Here is a 19,079-nt window from a genome sequence, read left to right on the forward strand (position 1 = left end):
CGTTTCGGACCGAGATCCTTCGTCAGGACTAACCGAAAGGAAAGACAGTAAGAGATTTGAAAGTAGTGGGGGGAGGGGGAAATGCGAAATGATAGGAGAAGACCGGAGGGGGTGGGATGAAGCTAAGAGCTGGAAGGTGATTGGCGAAAGTGATACAGAGCTGGAGAAGGGAAAGGATCATGGGACGGGAGGCCTCGGGAGAAAGAAAGGGGGGGGGGGGAGGGAAGAAGCACCAGAGGGAGATGGAGAACAGGAAAACAACTAAATATGTCAGGGATGGGGTAAGAAGGGGAGGAGGGCCATTAACGGAAGTTAGAGAAGTCAATGTTCATGCCATCAGGTTGGAGGCTACCCAGCCGGTATATAAGGTGTTGTTCCTCCAACCTGAGTGTGGCTTCATCTTGACAGTAGAGGAGGCCATGGATAGACATATCAGAATGGGAATGGCAGTGTTCAAAATCGTGAGGTGATATGAAAATGAACGAGAGGTGCAAGGTTGACAAGCAGAGGAGACGCATGTATCCTGTGGTGTTTATGGGGTGAACGCCTCCACTAAGCTGAAGGTTTTGTTCAGTGCTTTGTTTGGATCTGGAATCTATTGCATAAAGGGTGTAGCAGAGTGACTAACAACTGAAAAGGCTGGTAACTTCTTTCAACCATCTCCCTTTGCTGCACCGCTCTATGATTTATGCACCTGCTCCCATTGAGCTCTGTCACTGGTGACCTCGAGAATGCTGATGGTCAGACTCTGTAATGAAAATGCCATTGGAAGTCAATGTGAGCCGGTTATGTTCTCTCTTGACAATGATCATCACCCGAAGCTTGTGTGGTTTCAACGTTACTTGTCACTTATTGGTCAGACCTTGGATGTTGTCCAAGAATTCCTGCATTCAGAATGCTTCATTTGCTCGGAAATTGAGAACGTAGCTGAAAACCGTCTTAGCATCAGCAAACAGCCCACTTTCAATCTCATAATAAATGGGAAGTGTGTTAATGAAACAGGTTGAATGTGTTTTCACCTATGCAAGGGCAACACAGGAATTTAAATTCGCTTACTTTGGTTGGAATGTAATTCATACTGCATATTATACCTATCCTTATGTTGCGGAGTGCTTGTTGTGCTGGAGCTTGTCCATTGTTCACACCCCAAGGAAGTGCAAGCTCTGATATAGGTAGTTAATATTGGTATTACCTCACCTCTGGAATTTAGGCTTTGTCTCCCATGCTTTGATCAAGATTCTGAAGAAATACAGAAACAAATGGTTTAGATCAGATTGAATTTGACTTTTTCTGGACATAGGGTGCTTTGATGATTTTCATATTTTTGGGTAGATGCCAATTTTGTGGGTAACTACAGCTGCTTAATAAAAGCCATAGCTAGTTCTGGAGCAAGTATTCAGCACTACAGCCAGAATACCTTTTAACCCTTGTATTTAGGGGTTAGTTAGTAAGTTGTGGGCATGCTGTCTTGGAGTTGGAAGTAAGGCAACACCTGTATGCTGCCCCCAGCACTTCACGATATGTATTGATGTACATGTGACAAATAAAGCTAATATTTAACATACATAAACCAATTAAATCAAACTTGGAATATTTTATCTGGAGCAACAGAAGCTGAGGAGCAACCTGATAGTACACAAGAACATAGGCAAAAATGGGGCAAACAGAGTCTTCCCCCCTCCCCCCAGTGTGGAAGTGTCAGAATCTGGAGGACATAAATTTAAAGTGAGAGGGAGGAAGTTTAAAAGGAGATTATGGAAGCAAGTTTTCGCTTAAAAACAGAGCATAGGTTCAGGGAAAATGGTGGAAGCAGTTATGATAGCAACATTTAAGAGGCAATCAGACAGGAACAAAAACAAAAAAAAAACCCCTACAGATGCTGGAAATACAAAGCAACACACACACACACACACACACACCCAATGCTGGAGGAACTCAGCAGGCCAGGCAGCATCTATAGAAAAGAGTAAGCAGCCAACGTTTTGGGACAAGACCCTCCATCAGAACTGGAGAAAAAAAGATGGGAAGTCAGAGTAAGAAGGTGGGGGGGGGGGGGGGAGAAATGAAATACAAACATACAATGTAGTAGGTGATAGGTGAAAAATGGTGGGGGGTGTAGGGGTGAGGTAAAGACCTGGGAAGTCAAGTGAAGAGATAAAGGGCTGGAGAAGGGAGAATCTGATCGGAGAGGACTGAAGGCCATGGAAGAAAGCGAAGGGGGAGGAGCACCCGAAGGAGATGACAGGAACAGAGACAGGGAGAGGCCTGCAGGATATGGACAATGAGCATGCATACGAGATTAGTTTAAATTTGCATTATGGTCAGCAGATATCACAGACCAAACACCCTGTAACACTGCTGTACTCACGTGACAGTATCCAAGCCACAATGTTACACGTTGTGATCAAATGCAATTAAAAGGTTGCTGATGGATGTCCAGAATTGGATTTGTAGCTTTGAAATTACTCTATTCAAGTGAATGAACACTTTAATGAAGCGTTTATTAACATATAAACTCATCTTGGTCATCTCAGGTAGCACCAAAACTTTTGTTGTGTATATTACTGACAGGGGAAATGTAGTCTATAATATTGGCACACCAACCATCACAACTATCTTACCTTTTATCGTTTGCTAGTATAATTAACTGAGCTGATCAAGCTAATCTAGCTATTGCACCTCTCATGCTTCAAACTGACTACAGAGACCACACTTAAAATAAAATCAGATACTGTAGTTGTACAAGATGGATATAATTAGAAGCAAAGTGTCTTTAGCTACCAAAACTAAAGTCAGTACTGAGATGGCCAGTGAACAGAATCCTTTGTTTTCAGCATGGACAAGACAAAAAAAAGTCAAATTAATTGTGGAAGAAACTTTGAAACTATACATATAGTATTAACAGAGGCTAATAGAAAGAATACTGAGAACACAGCCAGTGACACTAGATTGAAACATATGTCATTAAACAGTGGATGAGTAAACAAGCAGCAAGAAGGCAAGTACATATTAGGCAAAGGATTAGGAAAGATCTTATAGATTTTACTGATACTTGAAAAAAATCATTTCTAAAATGTGCAAATTACGAAATGCATCAACACACAATTACAAAAATGCTCATCCCTCCTCCACAAAACATATGCAATTTTAGTCACAATATATTGCTTATCCCTCGCAAGAACAATTTCATGCACGCTCATGACTAACTACTAAATCTATTGCTTTCTAATATTGCTTAGTTTTGAGCAATCAGTTTTGACTCCCCCCCCCCCAACTTATCAAGTCCCAAATTTGAAACTACCACCTTCCTAAAGGTTAGAGGTACGTTGGATGATGCAGTGAGGTTTATATTTACAGGTAACAGCTATTCCCTTCATCAGGTAGGTGTACTGGTTCTGTAGGTTCTTGACATTTGATTGCTCCCCGCATTGCTTTGCAGCATTTACTTTTGAGCCTCCTGTTTTACTGTGCCTTTCTATCTTTCTCTTACAGAAAGTAAGAGAGATGGAATGTCAATCAAAGGGCATTAAGACAATTGGAGTACAAAGATTAATTCTAACTCATTTTGTTTAAGCCTAGCAATAAGGTGAGAGAGCAGTGTATCATTATCACAACTGTGCTGTAAACATATTCAATGTCTAAATGTTTATTTGTGAAACAGAGCAACTTAATGATCTGTATCTATTCCCAGTTAACTAAATATTTGCTCAATCTGTTTTCAGATAGATTGAAAGTGAAAAATGTCACATAGCTTTTGGCAGACACCAGGGACTACAAAATTCCCAACAACAGGTGAGCTGATAATTGTGAGCTAATAGTTATTTATAGAAACAAGTGGCACAATACTTGCAGGAATAAAATTAAAACAAACATGGAGATAGTGGCCTTCAACCCCTTAAATCATTTAACTTAACAATAGTCAGTCTATACCTCAACTTACCCTATCCCTAAATTGATTCAAGGTATATACTTCAAATAGCAACTACCACATATTCTTGAACTGATTTGAAATTTACACGAAAATTAGCTGCAAAACACAATGCCAGAATTTTTCCACAGAAAGATTGTCAGGCTGCGAAGATATGACCAGCACAATGGCCATCTACAGAAGTTTCTAATTTACTAAAATAACCTTGCAAAAGTTGAGCCATGATTTTATTGAGCGGTGGACAGGCAGTAGCCAAATAGCCTGCTTCTGCTTCTATTTTATTGTTTGTGGTCTTAAGCTAATGCATTTTATTTCTAGTAAATAACATCACAAGACTTCAAGAGATTAATTATTCTGAATTTGGGAAGAGAATAAAGGCAGATAAGAAGGTGCAAAAGGCCAGTGCACACCACAAGCTATTAACATATTGAATGTACGTCCAATTACATTTTATTACAGTACTTATTGTCTTAGACATTTCTATTCCATTGATACAAGGATAATGTATCACAGTAAATGAGCCAAAATATTCCTTGCGGCTGTTATCAAATGGAGTACTTATTGAAGGACGAATGATTGACAAATGCAAAATATGACTTTATCAATGCTGTTCTCTATATGACTAACTATACCACAAGACTTTAATATAGATATGCATTGATAAGTTCATAAAATTAGCATTGGTATCACTAATACAATTACTTGACTCCACATATTCCATAACAATCTTGTGTGCATATTACGCATAAAATTAATGGACTAGATCATGAAAATAACTCAGGATAATGAAAACTACTAGTACAAGTGTTTGAGACTTAAAGAACAGGAAGTTTACAAGCTGCAAGTAGGTTCAATGGAAAGTGGGGTCAATAAAAAAAACTTTACACTGCCAATAAAGTTTTCAATCATCTGTATCTTTGTAAATAGGCAATTTTCAATTTCTAATTGAGTAATTATCACATTTAATAGACTCTGAAAGCAAAGCTTGAAACAAACTATTTGCAAATGCTAATTAGGGAAATAAATTATCGTATGAAGGCCCAATGTAGTATGTGTAACCATTCTTCTTATAACCAAGCTCCAGGTAGTGCTGTAGCCTACATATCCTAATTCACAATCACAGCAAACTCCCTTTGAAGCTGGTTCATAGGGCATGGTCTTTTCTGAAAAATATAGCTTGGCAAACACAGATGTGAGAAATGGTTAGTTATCAGTTGGAAGTTTCAAAACATTGCTGCATATTATCTTGGATTCAACTCAGCCTGTCATATTTCAATACATAAACGATTATTGGACGTGGACATTTTAAGTTGGCTTTGCAATCGTGTACTCAGCTGTTGGCAAGTGGCAAAATGTCAGTTAAGCTGTGCTGTATGTAGCTATTTGCCTGTAGAAACTCAGCCTGTGGTTGTTTTTAAGCCACGCAATTTAAGACACGGCTTCTCAACCTGGTGAGACGGACCCAGGTTAGTGTTAAGTTTCCGTGGCATTAAAAAGGTTGGGAAGCCCTGACTTAAGAGCTGGCTGCATCAAAATCACAGGGGAGACAAGTGATTGTAGATGCTGGAATCTGGAACAAAAAAAAACTGCTGCAGGAACTCAGCAGGTCAGTCAGCATCTGTGGAGGCAATGGGATACTCAATTTTTCAGGTCCTAATGCAGGGTCTCAACCTAAAATGCTGACTTATCCCATTGTAGCTACAGATGGTCCAGAAGCTTGTTTTAAATCGACAGGAATTCTGATCTGGATTCCTCTCTTGCTGTTTAAAACGTTCACTATCACAATTATAAAAGTACAAGAGTTATACAATCAAATTTATACCATCCGAATTTATAGAACGGACAGCTCTAGTAACAAGTTGATGCCCGTGATTAATGAACACGTTTTAAAACCAATTCTTCAAAGAAACACACCAAAATTGATACGTTGTGCGATCTTCACAAGAAAGGCAAATTAATACAAATCGCAAAGTATTAAGTACTCTAGTCACTAAAGAAATCTACTGGTTCAAGACTGATCTCACCGTTTCTTTGTACCAACTGACAGCAATGTAAAAACTAAGCGTGGAACAAAAAGGCTGCAAATGAACAGAAGTGAAACGTTATCGCAAATACTTGGTTTTTGCGACACTAGGTGGCAATATTCAAACTAAGGTGGGGGTTTCAATAACCGAAACGTAACACTTCAACTCAAACATAAGTCCAACTTTTACCCTGGCGAAATAGATTACTGAACGTTTTGCGCAAGCATCCTTAGGTGTAAAAGTCCCGACTTCTCGTCCAAAGCAGTGCGTTTTCCTGCGGGTACCAGAAAACCAAAGCAAGGACTAGCACTTCCGCGTTGTAATTTCGTTTCTGCTCCAATTCGGCCTTTGGAGAAACTTTTAAACGTCACTTTGAAGGACTGCGAGCCAGGGCACCTGGTCAGTAGCACGGTCTCATGACTTTAGGGAGGGTGGAGAGGCAGAGAGATCCAAAAGTTGTCGCCTTGCAGGGACGCCCATGTGGCCGGTTCAGAAGTGCAGCAAGCCGGGGAAATGAATGGAGCGAGTTCCCCGCGGCTGAGCGCGCAAGAGCCCCGGCGTGGAAACTCCGCAATGCTGGCGACCCGCATCTCTCTCTCTCTCTCTCTCGGAGTCTCGACAGATCGGCTGCTTTGGGGACCCGACCGCTGCTACCCTGGCACCCCTGAGGCTCGGCTCGGCTGTCCCTCCTCGGCTCAGAGCTGGCCGCTCCTCCTGCGGGCGTACCAGCCCAGGCAGGCGCACAGCCCCACCGTGCTCAGCGCCAGTCCCAGCAGCAACGCCACCGCGTCCCCTCCGTCCAGAGCCTGGGCTCCCGGCACCGCCGCCAGCAGCATGATCAGCACCGTGCGCACCGACTGCAATCCCCACCAGGAAGCCATGTTGCATGTGACAGGCTGATCACTTGATCTCCTTCTATCAGATGATCACACTCAACTTCCGCCCTCAACTTCGGGGCGTTGCTTCCATTCACAGGCGGCAGCGTGAAGCGGCGCTGAGATCCTTTATGCTGTGCGCGGTTTGTTTTACAAGACTCACGCTTTCATTTTGCCCTCTGATTGAGTTAACAATATACACGCTCAACCATTGACATAGGCGCTTGAATCAACCTGTTGCCTCCCCATTAAAAACCATAGAACTAGCAACTAGTCTCGCGCCATTTAATAAAACTGTTGAGTAGTAATTGTTTATGCAAAGGAAATTGTTCTTATTTGTTAATTCCTGTCATCAATGATGAACAATAGCTCCTACCATAGGTTGGGAGGAGTATTGTGTGCCGTTCTCCAGCGGGGGTTGTCTGTAATTCTAACGACGCGTGGGGCCGTGGTATGGAATCCGGGATTATCGGCAGAACACGATCATGTGACCAGGAGTTTAAACTTTCATCTGAAGGATAAAGTATTCTTCGATGCAGCTGATCTTTCATATTACACTAGATAGTAAGCAACTTTGCTTTTGCTGGAGATGTATTACTTGTTTTCTTCACATTCATTTTGGCCTAGACCGCATGTTGAGGATGACTTCCACTCTCTTCTTGAGCTGGTTGATAGTCCTGTGTAGGTAGGGTACGCAGACATTGCTTCGGGTGGGTTCGGAGTAGTTTGAATCATCACCGGGAGTGTTGTGACACCTGTATCACCGTTTGGTTTCTCGCTGCCTCCCTTTCCAACACCAGATAGCAGTCCATTCAGCAGAGAAAATCATTAGTTGTCAGCTACTGACATTAAAATACACGTTCACCGCCAGAGCGAACAAAAGAGGTGAAAAAATTACTGCTGACTCCACCCAGCCTACCAGTCACCTCCTTACTAAATTGCCATTCGGGAGACACTACAAGTCCATCGCCATCAGGACCACACCATCTCCAAACTTCTTTCCTGTAGCTATCCAGCTTCTCAAAAGACACTCCGGTGTAGTACTCTAACTGTCTCTGTACAACATTCGTTAAATGGTCTTTCCTGCGCTCCTTGTTCTGTTGATAATTGTTGAGTCTGTTCATATGATCATAATTATTTAAGTTTGATTATTGATGTTTGTGCATGTGACTGTTCTGCTAGTTGTTGATTGCCCTTGGCTATTTGCACTATTGTCTTGTAACTTGTTGGCTTCTATTGTGTTGTGTATTATGGCATTGTTCTGTGTTTTATACTTGGCACCGAACCACAATTAATTCTGCTATGTTTCACATAGTGGTAATAATGAAATGTGATTCTGCAAAGTACATGATATAAATAAAAACATTCATTTCTGATGAAAATAGGGTTGATAAATATTTGCCAATCAGTTCCTTGGGATATAATGGGATGTCAGCAACAATCCTTATGCAGGAGTATAAGAACTGCAAGATAACACTTCAGAAGGAAACCAGAAGGGCTGAATGAAGACGTGAGGTTGCACTAGCAGACAAGGTGAAGGAAAATCCTAAGGGCTTCAGATATAGTATATTAAAAGCAAAGGGAGAGTAAAGGATAAAATTGGTGCTCTGGAAGATTGGAGTCTATGTGTGGATCTGAAAGAGCTAGAGGAGATCTTAAATGGATGTTTTACATCTATATTTACTCGGGAGACAGACAGAGAGTTTACAGAAGTGAGATAAAGCAGCAGTGAAGTCATGGAGCCTATTCAGATTATGGAGGAGGAGGAGGTGTTTGCTGTCTTGGGGAAAATTCAGGTGGACAAATCTCCAGGACCTGAAAACGGTGTTCTATTGGGCCCTGTGGGAGGCTAGTGCAGAAATTGCAGGGGCTCTAACAGATATTTAAAACATACTTGGTGCCAGAGGATTGGAGATAGCTAATGTTGTTCCATTGTTTAAGAAAAGCTCTAAGAATAAGCTATGAACTTATGGGCCAATGAGCCTGACATAAGTAGTGGGAAAATTATTGAAAGGTATTCTAAGAGACTGGATCTATGAGTATTTGCATAGACATGGACTGATTGTCAATGTGGCTGTGTGTATGCTAGGTCGTGTCTAACCAATTGTATAGAGTTTTTCGAGGAAGTTACCAGGAAAGTTGATGAAGGCAGCATAGTGGATGTTGTCTACATCAACTTTAGAAAGGACTTTGCAGGGTCTCACATGGGAGGCTGGTGAACAAGGTTCGGTTGCTTGTCATTCAAGGTGAAATAGTAAATTGGATTAGACTTTGGGTTTGCGGGAGGAGCCAGACAGTGGTAGTAAATGATTGCCTCTCTGGAGGCCTGTGACTTGTCATGAGCTACAGGAATTGGTGCTGAGTCCATTGTTGTTTGTCATTTATATCAATGTTTTGGATGATAATATGGTAAATTGATAGATAGATAGATAGATAGATACTTTATTCATCCCCATGGGGAAATTCAACATTTTTTTCCAATGTCCCATATACTTGTTGTAGCAAAAACTCATTACATACAATACTTAACTCAGTAATAATATGATATGCATCTAAATCACTAACTCAAAAAGCATTAATAATAGCTTTAAAAAAAGTTCTTAAGTCCTGGCAGTTGAATTGTAAAGCCTAATGGCATTGGGGAGTATTGACCTCTTCATCCTGTCTGAGGAGCATTGCATCGACAGTAACCTGTCGCTGAAACTGCTTCTCTGTCTCTGGATGGTGCTATGTAGAGGATGTTCAGGGTTTTCCATAATTGACCGTAGCCTACTCAGCGCCCTTCGCTCAGCTACCGATGTTAAACTCTCCAGTACTTTGCCCACGACAGAGCCCGCCTTCCTTACCAGCTTATTAAGACGTGAGGCGACCTTCTTCTTAATGCTTCCTCCCCAACACGCCACCACAAAGAAGAGGGCGCTCTCAACAACTGACCTATAGAACATCTTCAGCATCTCACTGCAGACATTGAATGACGCCAACCTTCTAAGGAAGTACAATCGACTCTGTGCCTTCCTGCACAAGGCATCTGTGTTGGCAGTCCAGTCTAGCTTCTCGTCTAACTGTACTCCCAGATACTTGTAGGTCTTAACCTGCTCCACACATTCTCCATTAATGATCACTGGCTCCATATGAGGCCTAGATCTCCTAAAGTCCACCACCATCTCCTTGGTCTTGGTGACATTGAGACGCAGGTAGTTTGAGTTGCACCATATCACAAAGTCCTGTATCAGTTTCCTATACTCCTCCTCCTGTCCATTCCTGACACCCCACTATGGCCGTGTCATCAGCGAACTTCTGCACATGGCAGGACTCCGAGTTATATTGGAAGTCTGATGTGTACAGGGTGAACAGGACCGGCGAGAGTACGGTTCCCTGTGGCGCTCCTGTGCTGCTGACCACCGTGTCAGACCTACAGTCTCCCAACCGCACATACTGAGGTCTATCTGTCAAGTAGTCAAGTCAGCAAATTTGTGAATGACACCGAAATTGGGGATATAGTGGACAGCGAGGCAGATTATCAAAGCTTGCATTGGGATCTGGACCAGTTGGGAAAATGGGCTGGAAAATGGCAGATGGACTTTAATGCAGTCAAGTGTGAAGTATGACACTTTGGAAGGATCGACCAAGGTAGGTCTTACACAGTGAGCGGTAAGGCCCTGAGGAGTGTGGTAGAATAGAGTGATCTGGGAATACAGATCCATAATTCATTGAAAGTGGTGGTCACAGGTAGATAGGGTCATAAAGAAAGCTTTTGAAATATTGTCCATAAATTATTGTATTGAGTGCAGAAATTGAGATGTTAAGTTGAAGTTGTATAAGATGTTAGTGAGGACTAATTTGGAATATTGTGTGCAGTTTTGGCTACCTACCTAAAGGGAAGATATCAATAAGATTGAAAGAGTACAGAGAAAATTTACAGGGATGTTCTTGGTTCTTGGTCCTCCAAAATATTCCGCATGGAATTTAAACTGGAGGTGGCGGAGGGTGGACTTAAGAAGAAGATATTTGATGAAGAAGAAGAACTGTCTTAAATTTAATTGGGTTTGATTGTGTGACTATGGTAGGATGAAGATTATTCCATGCTTTAATTGTGCAGGGGAAGAATGAATTACTACACACATCTGACTTGGTAGTTAGTATTTCAAATTGAAATGAGTGCCTTCGTCTGTTCCTAATAGGTTTGGGTTTGATGTAGGATTAGTATTCTATGTCAAGCTGACCATTTAACATTTTGTACAAATGGGTCAGATGGTTCTTACAACTCTATCTTGGAGAGAGTTCCACTTTAATGAATTCAAAAGTTGGGTAACACTCGCTTCTCTCTTGTAGGTATTTGTGACAAATCCGGCTGCCTGTCTTTGGACTCGCTTGATGGAAGTAGTGTTTTTGTTTCCAGGACTTAAGGACCTGAGTTATAGAGAAAGATTGATTAGGTTAGAATTTTATTCCCTAGAGCATAAAATAATGAGGGGAGATTTGATAGTGGATTACAAAATTATGAAGGGTATAGATAGGGTAAATGAAAACAGGCTTTTACCATTGAGGTTGGGTGAAACTAGAACTGGAGATCATGGGTTAAAGTTGAAAGGTGAACTGTTTAAGGGGGATTTGAGGGGGAATGACCTTACCCTGAGCGTGGTGAGTGTGTGGAGAGAGCTGGCAGCACAAGTGGTGGATGCATGGTCGATTACAACATTTTAAGTACATGGAAGGGAGGGGTATGGAGGGCTTTGGTCCAGGTGCATATCAATGAGACTTGGCGGGTTAATAGTTTGGCATGGACTAGTTGGGCTGAAGGGCCTGTTTCTGTGCTGTAGTGTTCTATGACTATGGCTGTATAAACCAGTAACAGGTCATCCATTTGGAAGGTCACAGTGATTCCAGTAGTTTCACTTTTGTTGCTATACCCAAATCCTTACAAATGTTAATTTCTATTTACCTTTTTGTTTGAACTAATTTTCTTAGTTCATCTTTTCCATAATGTGAGCCTCTGACTTGTATATTCTACCTGTTAGTTGTTCAGTACTTTGTGATAAACCACGCTATGGTTTTGGCACCTTCCTCCATTCCCATCACAATCCTGGGAGAAACGGAGGTAAGGCAGCATATTCCTCTGCTTCTCATCCAGGAACTGAACTCTCTCATGTACATCATTCACAAAAATCATCCCTTAGGAATCAACTGATTGACCTTTCCAACATCCACAGTTGAATATTTATCTTCTGTTCTAACTACCAGAACAGAACACACTGCATTAGATTTGTTCTACTTGCAGTGCTGTACAGGACCATGGAGAGGAAGATCTGCCTATGAAAGCTGATTTATTTTTAGAAGAATTTAAATAAGAATTCATGTGAGGAATTCAGATTTTAACTGAAAGTATCTTGGAAGATCCAGAACAATTTGGGAAAGATATCTCTCAACTTCAGTGGAAGCAGCATTATTTCTGAGGTGACTGTCTTGGTTGTCAACTGAAATTACAGTCTTGCATGGAAGCAAGGAGGATATTTAATGTAATTCCAAATAAGCTGAAATGCAATTAAGACCCCACCAATGAAAAATACTTGCAACCAATTTTTATTGAAGAAAATAATAATGATGTAACTTCAATGAAGGTATACCTCATCATTTGGTCCCATTGAGGAATATAATGCTAATACCTTAATAGACATCTCAAAAACACATAGAAAGTATATGTAACTCAAAATAGATGGCAAATAATACTCAAAATGAATAAATTAATCTTTCAAAGTTTGTGTCAGAAACATGTAAGCGATAAAAATTCTGCCTCTTGAAAATTTTAATGCTTTTTCTAGATAATTAAGAGGGTCCATTCTGTCTCCTGCGTGTTTTATTTCCATATTAATTTATATTAGCCAAATAAATTGTGTTCTAAGAGACTATATACATTCATTTCCATTTGAAATACATATTTACATTGGTTGATTGTTTTTGGAACAGTTTGTCAAATAAATGAGCCAATAAATTTCTATATATTACTTAGCCAAGATATTTTAGCAAGTATGTTTATGTTGGGATTCCTATGACTCTGACTATACACTGGACATACATAATTATTTTATACTTTATTGACTGAATGCTGCAATTGTATCAGGATTTTACCTGCAGATGAATTGCAGATTGAATATTGTGAAGCATTTACAAGCGCTATAGAAAATTCCTGCTTATTATTTTGATGGCAGGCAACACATAAGGACCAATTCAAGATTCATAGCGACGTCCTCCTGCTGGTTAAATAGAAACCTGACCGTTTTGATTTCTGTGGGGTATGTTACTTAACACCATTAATGTAATCTTGCATGATTTTCCCATGTGGAGAAAATTCTAGCTGCCTTTGAGGGAAAAATTTGAAAATGCAATTGCTTGTTAATGTTAGTAATCGTGAAAGGGGAAATGAAACAATTTAACTGGCATAGACAGATGTCCTATTGAGCTGTCCAGTTACTCTGGTAAGTAGAATCCCCATCCTCTATAGCAGGGGTTCCCAACCTTTTTGCAGCCAAACATCAAGCCAAAATGATCATCATAATGAATCCCTTGCTGCATTTATTTAAAGCCACGTCACTAGGTCTGCTTGTCCTTTCAGAAAGCAGAATGGAAAACACAGAGTAAGTGACACATGTTACTTGCTGCTTGGCCAGGTTGTGTAAGTAACCAGGTACTACACTAAATAAGTCATCTTGACAAACTGTAACAGAGAGATTTCAGTTGGTTATTCACCCACCTTGCACCTGATAGGCTGTTTAATTGATCATGGGTTTCTCGCATTCTAATTCCGTCCACTCACCTTAGTTTCAAAATCTGTGATATCCTTGCCAACTAAACCTTATTAAATTTCAGTTTTAACATTTTCTACTGAATTGACATTACAGCTTTATTGGTGTGGGGGTAATTTGCAATGGGATACTTTACATAGATTTATTTGTGAAGAAATGTATCCTAATTTCACGGCTGAAATAATATTGGTGATGACACCTTTGCTGACTCCCCCATTTGAAGAGATACTGCCTTAATCTATCCTATCAACTCCCTTAATATATTAGTCTAATGAGATAGCTCAATTAGATCACTCTAACCTTCAGCGTCCATAGAAATGCAAGGCAAGCTGATAGAACTTGTCCTTGTAACCATACTTTTTTAGCTGGTGTATCATTCTGGTGAATTACTGGTGTGTGCCTTCAGATGTCAACGTGTTATGCCAGGTGGGGCCAACTAATGTTGGTGCACAGCTTTAGTAGAACCTCTACCTCTTTGTATTCTAGCCTATTTAAGATAAAACCCATCATATTGTTAGGCTTTCAATATTTTTCTTTACCCATTTTCCAACTTTTAGGGATTTATTTACCTCAAGCCTAAAATATTATTTGTCATTCACAGTTTCAAGCTTCTTCCCCTTGGAAAATATCCTCATATATGAATCTTCCAGAATATTCCGCATTGGATTTCATCTGTCATTGTTTTGCCTGCTTATTAATCCTAACAAATCCCTTTGCATTCTTATGATCCAATTAATAACCTTGTCAACAAACCTAGATATGGGGAATCGTGTTCCATCATCCAAATCCTGTTTAAATATGATGAAAAATTTGAGAGACCAGTACAGACCCCTCAAGGATGCTATTTGTCACAGTCTGCCAACTTAGATGCCTGTTTTATTGTTTCCTAGCTTAAAACTTCTTCTTTGTTCCAACTAATGGATTGCCTCTAATTTTAAGTCATTATATTTTTGTCAACTGATTCTTAAGTGGAGATACAGGAGACTGTAGATGTTGGAACATAGAGTAACAGGCAACGTGCTGGGGGAACTCAGTATGTGAAGCAGCATCTGTAATGGGTAAAGGGGGATAGGTGGACGTTTTGGTGCACTGTTCCAACCTGAAACATTGACAATTCCTTCCCCCTCCACAAATGCTGAGTTCCAACAGCAGGTTATTCTTTATGTGGAACGTTATCAGATTCCTTCTTTAAAAACAACAACTTAAGGTTCAGAGAGACACGAGTTGCCTTTCGAAGTTTTCCACATGCAATAACGGGCTGCACAGTGGCGTAGATGACAGAATCACTGCTTCTCAGCCCCAGTGACCACTGTTCAAACATGATCGTCAGGTGTGTGTGTGTGTGTGTGACAGAGAGAGAGAGAGAGAGAGAGAGAGAGAGAGAGAAGTTTGGGCATTCAGCCTCTCGCTGTGTGGATTTCCTCCCGTGTGCCAAAAATGTGTAGAAAAGTAGAAAACCTACAACACAATACAGGCCCTTCAGTCCACAAAGTCATGCAGAACATGTCCCTACCTTAGAAATTACTAGGGTTAGCCATAGCCCTCCATTTTTCTAAGCTCTATGTACCTATCCAAAAGTCTCTTAAAAGACCCTATCGTATCTGCCTCCACCACCGTTGCCGGCAGCCCATTCCACGCACTCACCACTCTGTGTAACAAAACTTACTCCTGACATCTCCTCTGTACCTATTCCCCAGCACCTTAAACCTGTGTCCTCTTGTGGCAACCATTTCAGCCCTGGGAAAAAGCCTCTGACTATCCACACAATCAATGCCTCTCATCTTATACACCTCTATCAGGTCACCTCTCACTCTCCATTGCTCCAAGGAGAAAAGGCCGAGTTCACTCAACCTGTTTTCATAAGGCATGCTCCCTAATCCAGGCAACATCCTTGTAAATCTCCTTTGTCCCCTTTCTATGGTTTCCACATTCTTCCTGAAGTGAGGCGACTAGAACTGAGCACAGCTCTCCAAGTGGGGTCTGACCAGTGTCCTATATGGCTGCAACATTACTTCTCAGCTCCTAAATTTAGTTCCACGATTGATGAAGGCCAATATACCATATGCCTTCTTAAGCACAGAGTCAACCTGCGCAGCTGCTTTGAATGTCCTATGGACTCGGACCCTAAGACACCTCTGATCCTCCACACTACCAAGAGTCTGACCATTAATACTATATTCTGCCATCGTATTGACCTACCAAAATGAATCACTTCACACTTATCTAGGTTGAACTCCATCTGCCACTTCTCAGTCCAGTTTTGCATCTTATCAATGTCCCGCTGTAACTTCTGACAGCCTTCCACACTATCCACAACACTCCCAACCTTAGTGTCATCAGCAAACTTACTAACCCATCCCTCCACTTCCTCATCCAGGTCATTTAGAAAAATCACGAAGAGTAAGGGTCCCAGAACAGATCCCTGAGGCATACCACTGGTCTTCGACCTCCATGCAGAATATGACCCATCTACAACCACTTGTTGCCTTCTGTGGGCAAGCCAGTTCTGGATCCACAAAGCAATGTCCCCTTGGATCCCATGCCTCCTTACTTTCTCAATAAGCCTTGCATGGGGTACCTTATCAAATGCCTTGCTGAAATCCATATTCACTACATCTACTGCTCTACCTTCATCAATGTGTTTAGTCACATCCTCAAAAACTTCAATCAGGCTCGTAAGGCACGACCTGCCCTTGACAACGCCATGCTGACTGTTCCTCATCATATTATACCTCTCCAAATGTTCATAAATCCTGCCTCTCAGGATCTTCTCCATCAACTTACCAACCACTGAAGTAAGACTCACTGGTCTACAATTTCCTGGGCTATCTCTACTTCCTTTCTTGAATAAGGAAACAACATCCACAACCCTCCAATCCTCTGGAACCTCTCCCGTCCCCATTGATAATGCAAAGATCATCGCCAGAGGCTCAACAATCTCCTCCCTCGCCTCCCACAGTAGCCTGGGCTACATCTCATCTGGTCCTGGCGACTTATCCAACTTGATGCTTTCCAAAAGCTCCAGCACATCCTCTTTCTTTATATCTACATGCTTAAGCTTTTCAGTCTGCTGCAAGTCATCACTACAATCACTAAGATCATTTTCCATAGTGAATACTGAAGGTATTCATTAAGTACCTCTGCTATTTCCTCCAGTTCCATACACACTTCCCCGCTGTCACACTTGATAGGTCCTATTCTTTCACATCTTATCCTCTTGCTCTTCACATACTTGTAGAATGCCTTAGGGTTTTCCTTAATCCTGTCCGCCAAGGCCTTCTCAAAGCCCCTTCTGGCTCTCCTAATTTCCTTCTTAAGCTCCTTCCTGTTAGCCTTATAATCTTAACATTAAGATTAAGATCTCTAACATTACCTAGGTCTCTAAACTTTTCTTCCTGAGAAATTCCTGTACATCAGGAATTTGTTTGGCCACTGTAAAAATCCTTAAAACTGCCACTGTTAATTGACCACTGTAAATTTCCCTGATAGGTAAGTGGTAGAACTTAGTGGCACAGATGGGAATGCAGTGAGGATAAAATGGGATCAGTGTAGGTTTACTGTAAATGGGTGTTTGATGGTTGGCATTGACTTAATGGGTTGATAGACCTTTTTCTGTGATATATCTCTACAATTAATGGTTTAGGAACAGTTTCTTCTCCACCATTAGATTTCTGAACCGTTCATGAACACTAGCTCACTATTTTGCTCCCATTTTACATTATGATTTCTTACTGTAATTTATAGTAACTTTTATTTTTTGCAGTGTACAGATACTGTAAAGCAACATTTTTCACAACTTACGTTTGTGATAGTAAGCCTAATTCTGGTTCTGGTTCTGATTCAATGTCCATCAATTTTAATCCATTTTCTGCACCAAAGTAAATCCTCTATTTACATCACTCTTTGATGTGGGTTTCTGGCCAACATATGCTGCTCGGCATTCACAGGGAATGCCAGCCGAACTGACTCCCAGGTGATGTTGCACAGGAGGAGTATCCATTTGGGTTACCTGGCGAGATTGGCATTAGCAGAACACTGCGTTCGCAATGGCCATAGAATTGATTTTGACAGCACAAAACTACTGTGCCATGCCAGTGGCTTTTGGGATCGTCTGGTAAAGGAAGCAATTGAAATAAAACACGAGGAAAAGAATTTTAAAGAAGATGAAGGTCTCGTTCTAGGTAAGAACTGGAATTTGATTGTAAGGGTGGGAGAGCGGAAGGCTGATTGGATGAGGGCTAACCAATCAGGAAGGACGGAATAGAGGGTTATAAAAACCACCAGACTAGACTTGCCCAGTCATCATCTCTGAAGAAGATGGCTGAGTTTGTCTTTGAAACATTGGTTAAAATCAACACCTGTTCTCGGCTGGAAGCCTGAGTAGAATTTATTTGTTTAATTGTCATTTTCTTTGCAGTTTAACAATTGATTATCTTTTTGTATTTTATATAATTACTTTATATAAATAACTACTTTCTATGATTCCTAATTCCACATAACAGTTTAATATTCCTTTAGTGGTTATACAAAGTATAATTCTGGAAGTTTCCTTATTCTGCATTACTTAATAAGTGCTTTCTTATTTGTTGACTTGGTACTGTAGTGTTCAAATGAATGCTTTCTAATTTGTTGTCTCAGCTACACATTTGAATGGAATTTTCCTTATCTAAGTAGTATAAAAATAACAGTTTTATGCTAGATGCCAGTAGTGGATGAAATTAGCTTAATGACAGGGGCCCACAGACACCTTGGTTAATGGTAGGGGCCCATGGCATAAAAAAAGGTTGGGAACCCCTGCTTCTCAGTGAAGTAATCAGTTTTATCACCCTCCTCCTAGTTTTTGACTGTAAAACAGCTTCTCAAAAAGCATATTTTCTAAATTACTTTGGGGGGGGGGGGGAGTGTATCTCAACTTCAACAGTACTCCTTTAGTGATAATCCAGTATACTATGCAGTTCGTAAATGTTATTTACTTTCCAGAATCTCTTGCAAACTGTGAAGTGGCCCTGCACTTTATTCATTCAAGTGAATAAAACACTTTGCTTCTCTTCCAAACTTTCATGAAGTTCAAGTGGACCTATCTATGCCTCAAGTGACCTGATCAATGAACACCAAGAAATACTTGGAATGTTACAATCAAGGCCTAAACAACAAACAAGAGAAGCTGCAGATGCTGGAAATCCAAGCAACACACACAAAATGCCAGAGGAACTCAGCAGGCCAGGCAGCATCTATGGAAAAGAGCACAGTCAATGTTTTGGGCTGAAACCCTTCAGCAGGGCTGGAGAAAATATATGAGGATCAGAGTGTCATAAGGGGACGTGAGACTGGACCCAAATGCAGGACGCAGGCGCTGAAGTACTAGGGGCAGGACAGGAACAACTAAACAATAGAACAAGATGTGGAGACCTTGGCATTCAAGAGGAGTTCACAGAGGGTCTTTGGAGTTCAG

At 41.0% G+C, this 19,079-nt stretch overlaps 1 protein-coding gene across 1 annotated transcript; it reads right to left on the reverse strand.

Annotated features, from left to right (window-relative positions):
* Positions 1 to 4,138: 4,138 nt before the first annotated feature.
* LOC140734862 (small integral membrane protein 30) lies at positions 4,139 to 7,087 on the reverse strand. Its single transcript, XM_073059473.1, has one exon. The coding sequence runs from the start codon at positions 6,831 to 6,833 to the stop codon at positions 6,648 to 6,650; it is 186 nt and encodes a 61-aa protein (XP_072915574.1). The 5' UTR covers positions 6,834 to 7,087; the 3' UTR covers positions 4,139 to 6,647.
* Positions 7,088 to 19,079: the final 11,992 nt, after the last annotated feature.

This window comes from Hemitrygon akajei, chromosome 10 (assembly GCF_048418815.1).
Source record: "Hemitrygon akajei chromosome 10, sHemAka1.3, whole genome shotgun sequence".
Classification (NCBI taxonomy): domain Eukaryota; kingdom Metazoa; phylum Chordata; class Chondrichthyes; order Myliobatiformes; family Dasyatidae; genus Hemitrygon; species Hemitrygon akajei.